The sequence below is a fragment of the Trachurus trachurus genome (assembly GCF_905171665.1).
Source record: "Trachurus trachurus genome assembly, chromosome: 6".
NCBI classification, from domain to species: Eukaryota; Metazoa; Chordata; class Actinopteri; order Carangiformes; family Carangidae; genus Trachurus; species Trachurus trachurus.
The window spans coordinates 29,028,702-29,037,901 of record NC_139897.1 but is presented as its reverse complement, the minus strand read 5'-3'; the positions used below and the strand labels follow the sequence as shown (position 1 = coordinate 29,037,901).

The following is a 9,200-nucleotide window of genomic DNA, read 5'->3' as shown; positions in this document are numbered from 1 at the left end:
CTCAGAAAGCAGAGAATCTCAGGATTCAGATACAGTTTACAGCTCGTCATAAACGATTCAGAAATTATTTAATGTTGTCCTCGTCTTTAGAGGGTTAAAAGTTGCAAGTCAACTTTAATCGTCATTTACAGGTACGTGCCTTTTCTCAATTATCTGGACTATGAAACTTTGGGAGATTGCTTTTGAATGTAATTTCTTTGAAATTAGCAAAAAAAAGAAAAACATTTTTTATTGGTTTTCCATGTTATCAGCTGATTATCTAAAAAAAAAATAGAACGTTGCGACTTCCGAATCATTTTGCCAGGGCGGGTCACATTTTAAACTCAGGGTGATGGGATTAATCACTGTGCTGTATCTCCTCCATGGGAGGTGCTGTACAAATAAAACATTATTGCTACTTTATTACTCAACTGGAACGCGTTCAGTCAAATGCAACAATGCCACAGGTTCTGTCTCCTGCAAATAAACTGATAAATAAAACACTTGTGCTGGTGTTGAACTTTGTGTCGTACAAAGGTTAAACAAACAGGACTGAGTCACACCTGATCTCAGAGCCCAAACTAGTTCAACTTCTGAGCAACAGAAACTCAGACAGTCGTCGTCTGTGAGAGGTGAAATGGCGCAGAAAGGAGTTCATCTGGACCAGGAGACCTTCTCTTGTTCCATCTGTCTGAATCTACTGAAGGATCCAGTGACTATTCCCTGTGGACACAGCTACTGCTTCAACTGTATTAAAACCCACTGGGATGAAGAGGATAAGAAGGAAATCTACAGCTGCCCTCAGTGTAGGAAGGACTTCACACCAAGACCTGAACTGGTGAAAAACATCATGTTTGGAGCTTTAGTGGAGGAGCTGAAGAAGACTGGACTCCAAGCTTCTCCTGCTGATCACTGCTATGCTGGACCTGAAGATGTGGCCTGTGATGTCTGCACTGGGAGGAAACTCAAAGCTGTCAAGTCCTGTCTGGTTTGTCTGGCCTCTTATTGTGAGAATCATCTCCAACCTCATTACAAAGCAGCTCCATTAAAGAAACACAAGCTGGTGGAGCCATCCAAGAAGCTCCAGGAGAACATCTGCTCTCGTCATGATGAGGTGATGAAGATGTTCTGCCGCACTGATCGGCAGTGTATCTGTCACCTCTGCCTGGATGAACATAAAGGCCACGACATATTCTCAGCTGCAGCAGAAAGGACTGAGAGGCAGAGAGAGCTGGAGCTGAGTCGACAAAAGATCCAGCAGAGAATCCAGGACACAGAGAAAGACGTGAAGGTGCTTCAACAGGAGGTGGAGGCCATCAATGGCTCTGCTGATAAAGCAGTGGAGGACAGTGAGAAGATCTTCACTCAGCTGATCCGTCTCGTGGAGAAAAGAAGCTCTGAGCTGAAGCAGCAGATCAGATCCCAGCAGGAAACTCAAGTGAGTGGAGTCAAAGAGCTTCAGAAGAAGCTGGAGCAGGAGATCACTGGGCTGAAGAGGAAAGACGCTGAGCTGAAGCTGCTGTCACACACAGAGGATCACACCCAGTTTCTACACAACTACCCCTCACTGTCAGCACTCAGTCCATCTACACACTCATCCAGCATCGATACCCGTCCTCTCAGACACTTTGAGGATGTGACAGCAGCTGTGTCAGAGCTCAGAGATAAACTACAGGACCTTCTGAGAGACAGATGGACAAACATCTCACTGACAGTGACTGAAGTGGATGTTTTACTGTCACCACCAGAGCCCAGGACCAGAGCTGACTTCTTAAGATATTCACAGGAAATCACACTGGATCCAAACACAGCATTCAGAGAACTGATATTATCTGAGGGAAACAGAAAAGTAACACGAGGTGAAGCTCAGTGTTATCCTAGTCACCCAGACAGATTCACTAAATGGTGTCAGGTCATGAGTAGAGAGAGTCTGACTGGACGTTGTTACTGGGAGGTGGAGTGGAGAGCAGGAGAAATTCGTGTAGCAGTCGCATACAAGAATATCAACAGAGGAAAGGAAGAAAGTGCGTTTGGAGATTGTGACAAATCTTGGGCGCTATTTTGGTCCAAAACATTTTTGTTCAACAACATCAGGACTCCAGTCTTAGGTCCTCCGTCCTCCAGAGTAGGAGTGTATCTGGATCACAGTGCAGGTATTCTGTCCTTCTACAGCGTCTCTGAAACCATGACTCTCCTCCACAGAGTCCAGACGACATTCACTCAGCCTCTGCATGCTGGAATAAGGATCATTGGCCATGAATCCACAGCAGAGTTGTGTAAACTCAAATAGTCAAAGATCATTGAAGGTGCAGTTGGTTAAAATCTGTATTTTAGTTCATCACTTTCTTTCCATGTTTGTTGCTAAAAGCTTGTTGCTGTTGTGTCTCTGCACTGCACAGAGGTCACCTGTCAATCATTGAACATTATGGGTGGGACTTTGAACTCTTGTCATTTCTTGTTGTGTTGATGTTTGAGTTTGTTGAGGTGGAGCTGGAGCCGTGGAGGAGATCACTGCTCATGATGATGTTTCTTTACCTAAACTCACATTTCTCCACATGAAAATAGAAACTTCTCTGAGCTCTAAATGTTTGTTGGATATTTGTGTTGATGCGTTTGTGTGTTGTTGTTGTTGCTGTTTGGACCTCAACAGAGAAATCACCAGACCTTCCTTTATCACTGAGGTTTGTTCTGGAGACGTAAACTCTAATCACATTTACATTGATGTGTTTGTCAGATCAAATGTTGTTGTTCAAATCCATTTGGATTGTTTTTTTTTCTTCACAGTCTTTGTTTTGCAGAAATCTGTGTTTGTTTTGATCAGAACTGCACTGCTGAAATGTAACTCCTGTTGTTATAAATAAAGGTTATTTCCTTGTATACTGTATCTTTGTAGTGTTTTTTGTGGAGGAGACTAAACACACCCTTCAAATGAAAAGATCTGCATTGCAGTCATGACAACTTCATGTCAAAAAATCCAAACTATCCCTTTAAAGGGACAACGAGGAGTTTCTATTTGGTTATAATAAAGTCTCACGTTAATGTGGATGAATCTACGTTACCCACACTTGTTAATGGCTCCATTTTCGATAAATATATCGTTTTGTCTCTATCGTTATTTTGTTATTTTAATTAATGGTGAAATGCTGGGCGAGCCGACCAGCGTTTCCTTACTTTCGGTTTTGCGGACGCTCATGAGAATAACGCCGCCGTATTGCCGTTTATGGTCGGAACTACGACGGTAACTGAACCTCTTTGAACCTCTGACTTTAATTCTTGATGAATGAAAACATGAGTCTGTTTTGCGCCAGTCGAAGAATTCTACGGTGCGCGCGGAGGCTCATAAATGTGGTGTGAAAACGCTTTGCTTTTCCAAAACTCCTCGTTGTCCCTTTAATAAAGGCTAAAACCAGTGATGATGTGTTGGTATAACGATCTCCTGTGACGGACACAAATCAGATCAACTCCCGGCGACAAATGGGATTAATGTGAACAACACACAGCTCCATCTGCTTCCACTCAGCTCCCTCCACTCCTCCATCTTTTAATCTGACTTCACACAAACAGACAGAAAGAGAAGGTGCAGGACAAACCTCCCTCCCTCCCTCCCTCCCTCCCCCCGTCTGTCTGTCTGAAACCGATCTGCGGTTTGAACCCAAAACAAAATGAAAACAAAACAAATCACAAACCCTCTTCTTCCCATGCTCCCCTCTCTCCCTCTTCTCCTGCCATTCATATTCATCCCGCAAAGAAAATAACAAACCTATTAGTGCCGATCATCAACCATAAATATCAAACAATCGCCGGGCACAGATGGGGGGGATTATGCCGCCTTAAAGTCATTACCATCACATCCTCTCCTTAAGCTTCCAATTCCCCCTCTCAGCTGCATTGTAATACCCGGCCGCGGATCACTTTCCCATATTAAACTCACTGTTTGCCGATGAGCTTATTAATGCTTTTGTTTCGGCGTGCCAAAACAAATGCCCCCCTCTCATAAAAGTCCAGAGCGTGATTAATCCGATTTAGTTTCAATTCGGTCAGAAACGGGCAGAACATGGCTGGAAGAGGAGGTGGTGGAGTGGGGGGGGGGGTTCTTCTTCCTAGGTGGTTTTTCCCCCTTCTTCGACACCCGCCTCCTTTGAAGTGAGGACAGTGCATGTTTCACGCCGAAACTGGCATTCAGAAGTCGGGCCGGGTTTATAACAGGCCGTAACCCGAGAGCGCCGAGGGGCTTAGGCCTCCCCCGCCACAGTTTTGATATCAATTAGATTTGAGGTCACCTGATACCGCCGAAGGGCCCGGCGCTGAACATCTGCACGGGATAATGAGAGGAGGAGGAGGAGGAGGAGGAGGAGGAGGAGGAAGAGGAGGAGGAGGGTGGTCTGCTGTGGTACCTTGGCACACACACACACACACACACATGAAACATCAGGAAACACGTCGACAACAGGAGCCGTGAAGATGAAACCAACAACAACACAATCAGATCATCAGTTCAACTGTGTCTGGAAAACAAAACAAAACAAAACCAAACAGAGCAACCGAGTGACCGACTGAGCTGCCTTGCTCAGAGGCAGCAGCAGCAGCAGCAGCAGCAGCCGGGCCGACGTGCAGCCGTGTGTCGTCTGTTGACGTTCATTCAGCTGGTAGGACGAGTCCCAGCTGGACGCTAACAAGACGCTGAGAGACAGAGAGAGAGAGAGAGAGAGAGAGAGAGAGAGAGAGAGAGAGAGAGAGGCCGATGCAGCAGCCGCCACCACAGCAAACACACACACACACACACACACACACGAGAGAGAAAACACAGTGGACGCCATGTTTACCTGGTGTGACGTCACCTGGTCTGTCCCACTCATTTTATTTCCTGCAAGATTTCGTCCCTAAATATTTTTTGAAATATCCACAATTTCTCTGTGCACTTGATTTATTCTAATCAATCAAATCAATCTGCTGCTGCCATCCCACAGAGCTACAGCACCAGAAATACAAACAGCTTAGAACAGTGGTTCCCGACCTTTTTGGGCTCGTGACCCCATTTTGACATCACAAATTCCTGGCGACCCTGCAATCATGTGCAGTCACGTGATTGCGGCCGTCAATCAAGATGCATCAACTCAGATATTTCTATATGCTGCATTTTATTTGAACTGGATTTATATATTAGAGAAAGTGAAATTATGAAGTACAGTTGTTTAGGATTGTTTGGTGTCTTTAATCACAATTTTAATTCTTTTTTCAATGACTAGATATTTCAGGCGACCCCATTTGGATTCCAGGCGACCCCACGTGGGGTCCCGACCCCAAGGTTGAAAAACACTGACTTAGAATATATTACATATTACAGTATTTGTCCTTATAACCTTTCCTTTTCTCCTCTGCCATTCAGACCCTCAATGCACTTTAAACCGTCACTTTCTCTTTTCTTTATCAAATACCAACTTGCACATTTTGTATTCTGTGTTTTTAACCCTTGTTTGTTTGTTTGCATTTGTATGTGTGTGAGTGTGTTCTTTATGTTTGAGGCAACAGTTAGAGACCAGAAGTTTTGTTGTTTTACAGTAACACAACGACCATCCATCTATATGTAGTTTTTGTAGTTTTGCCCTGCTGACCACATGACTAGAAGAGTCGATAGGAACCTAAATAATAATAAAAGTGATAAATTACTTAATGTTTTCCTTTTCCACTGCAGGAACTTTATGTAACTTCATGAGCAGCCATTTTCTTTTCTTTCTTTACCACCGTACTTCCTCTTTGTTGGTTGTGCTTTTCAGATGGAGTCGCACACACACACGCCAACATAATGATGATGATGATGTCACTTCCTGTCCATCATGTACCAGAGAGTAAACATAAATGAGTGAAGCACTGTAAACAAAACTAAAATCACATCCTCGTGCTCGTCTGAAGCGTTTTTGTGTGACATTTTGTCGTGACTGTTTATGTGAAATTTTGAGTTTGAGTCCAAGTGAAGGTTTGCACCACATCTGTAAGAACTCATTGACAGATGTGTTGTGTTCAACAAGGCACAGCTTCTACAGTATTGATGAGTTGAAACATGAACAACAACCAGCTCAGTTCTCTGGGGTCCTCAAACGCCACCCGGGCCGAGTCGGGCCAGAGAACAGAACGGCTCCACAGCTCCACATCTGTCTCATGTTTCAAAGTCAAGTCCTCAGCACCAGCTGTGGGGCGAGTGAGAGAGAGAGAGAGAGGATGAAGACAGAAGAACGAGCTCGTTGGATAAAGTGCAGATGTTCTGCAGGACGAGAAGAAGCTGCTGAGTCTCTGAGCCGACACAACGTCAACAACAGACTCTCAATAAAGTTTATTCAATGAAAGGCTGAAACAGACAGTCAACAAACTACAGAGTTTTTAATGACGGGTTTGTTTGTTTGTTCATTTTACTTTTTAAATCACAATAAAACTCCGATCACCATCACGATCATCTCTGATGTCAACAGTGAAACATTTGTTGTTAATTTTTTGTGTGAAAAAGACACAGATATAAAATCAATTTAAATGCAAATTAACTGGATTATAGTTGCATTTCCTACATATTCCTGATGAATTAGCTTGTACAAACAGTAAAAATATATATATATTTTTTTTTACTTTTTCCTTATATATTATTTTCATTGATTATAAATAAAGATATGATCGTTTTCACAGGTGCCTGTTATGTTTCATGTATTTTGGGACTGATGTGTTTTTAAAGGAGTCAAAAAGCTGACTTTTTTTTTTTCCCTTTTGGTCTTTTCTTGATGTTTCTTTGTTTTTCTTGTGTTTTTGTTTCCTGACTCTCTCATGTCTCAGCTCAACATTATTGTTTCCTTTTAATTTATCTTGAATTAAAGTATCTTTATCTTTTTATTTAATCCTTTTGCTCAAACGAGTCTCTATCAATGTCAACATCTTCCTGTTTTAAATAAAGGTTGAATGAAACTTGGTGGAGGGATGGTAACATCATGTTACAGGAAAAAAAACAAAATAACATCCAATTTCTTTTCATTTCCTAAACCTTGTGGTTGTTTTTCTCCTCGGTGAGTCAAGCGATTCACCGATTGATCATTTTTATTGCGTCTATAAAATCAACAGGAAGTGAGAAACGTCCACTCGTCCGTGTTTCCTGACGCTTCGTCTCAACATCTGTGTGTTGTGTCCTCACTTCAGACGTTACCCTTGACTTTCCTCCTGTAACCTGACCCCCCCACCCCCCATCGCCCCGGACGACGACCCCTCCCCCTTTGTCCTCGCTGACCCCCTCTCACCGAACAACAGAGCCTGAATTTACATTCTTGCACCAATCCTTTAAGCTCGGCGACCAAGACGCTCTCATCCCCTGATCAAAACAGACCTGTTGACACGTCCAGCCGAGTCCCGGGACGCCGCTCGTCCTCCTCGCCGCCAACAACGCCGCCTCTAATTGGCTCTTTGAGAAGAAAAAGATGTCGGTGCAGAGACGAAGGGGGAAAAAAAGAGGAATCCTGCTAAAAAAATATCTGCTGTCGTCGTCGTCCAAGGAGACAAGAACGTCTTCATTAGGAGGAGATGAAAGGTCAAAGGTCAGGGATGATGCATGGAGAAGAAAACACCTGCAGGACCTGGTTCAAACTGTCGCTGTAATACACCGAGTGGCCACTAGAGGAGGTGGTGGTGGTGATGGTGCTGGTGACCTTTGACCTCCGTGTGGAAAAACAAACGCCGGCCGGAGACATGAAGCATCTCACCGACCTGAAACCAGATCTGAGAATGAAACGATGACGGATAGAGAAGCGATGAAACGATGACTCGGTCGATGCCCGAGCTGTGACTGTGATCCCCCGGCATGCTGTGACTCATCATGTTAATATCAAAACTATGAGAGGGACTCGTTTCGCTCTGAGTAACCATGACGATGATGACAATGATGAGGAGGATGACGGCACAACTGAAGCCTCACAGCCAAAAAAAACCTCAGGAGAATAATGCAAACAGGAAATATGGACATAAATTGAATTTCCATACAAGTAAAAACTAAAATATTGTGTATGGTGATGTGTGTGGCCCTTCACAATAAGAGCGCCTAAATGATATAGGTCATATTGAGTTTCAGTCTGGGATGAAAGCAGGAAATGATATTCACCGATATTATTTGTGTAATGCACTTCTTCTTCCAGGAAACTCTCACTCTGCTAAAAATAAAGTTATTAAACCTTTAACACCATTAAAATTGTTTCACAGCTTGAAGTCTTTGCAGTCGGACGACATCATATCGTGTGTTGTCATGTCCAGGTTTTAAGTCGGCCTCAGGGTGGAAACATTAGGAGTTATTTTTGATTAAAAATGATTTTGATCATTCTAACAAAACAACAAAACAGATAAAAAAGCTTCTTAGTAGATAAATGCAGGAAAAATAGGCCACGCCCCCAGCTATGCATAACTTTAAATATTGATAAAATGTGAGTTACACCGGGGAAAAAAGTCTTTGATCCTCTGCTGATACAGTATTTGCCCTTATGTCACTTGATCAATTATATGATGATATTATTTCTGGATTGTTTGTTGATATTCTGTCTCTCTTTCTTTTTATTTAACCATAAAAACTATAGACCGTCCACTTCTTTGTGGGAGAGCAAACTTACAAAATCAGCAGGGGATCAAATACTTATTTTCCCCACTATATATAAACAGGAAATTAGTTGTTGAGACCAAAACTTTTTTTTTTTTTTTTTTTTTTTACCAGATTGTAAACATGTTTATTTTAGCTGTTTAACACAAGACTGACTCACTCACTCACTCGACTAGTGACTAGTGGTCATCAGAGGAACTGCAGCTTTTATCTCCTCACTGTCGGCTTCATGTTTTAGTTGTTTCTTGGTTTCTTTAAGGAATAAAAAGTTATTTTCTATAAAGTTACCTACCGAACCTTTTAAATCTGGAACATGTTTCTCTGTGTCATGTGAAGAACAACAGCTGCTGGACAGAGAACATCTGTTTGGCTCCTTCTCCTCCTCCTCATACTTTCTTTCATTCTTTCTTTCTTTTGCTTTTTTTTTGACACAAGATTCACCAAACTGAGAATCTCAGAGAAGGAGCCAGGATCCGTTTACAGGAATCTGAGACAACACCAGATATTAAAGACGCCACCTCTAACGCCTCCATGAAACGACTCTCAGACTCAAACACTCTGTTATAGATTTCAAAATAAGAGTTTGAACTGGAGTCTCAGACTGGACCCG

The 9,200-nt window shown here is 42.8% G+C and overlaps 1 protein-coding gene across 1 annotated transcript; it reads left to right on the top strand.

The window, feature by feature from the left end:
* Positions 1-613: 613 nt before the first annotated feature.
* LOC310987589 (tripartite motif-containing protein 16-like) lies at positions 614-2,269 on the top strand (the record flags this gene model as incomplete). Its single annotated transcript, XM_083973914.1, has 1 exon — positions 614-2,269. Exon 1 carries the CDS (start codon positions 617-619, stop codon positions 2,267-2,269), a length of 1,653 nt encoding a protein of 550 aa, XP_083830040.1. The 5' UTR covers positions 614-616.
* Between the last annotated feature and the right edge of the window lie 6,931 nt (positions 2,270-9,200).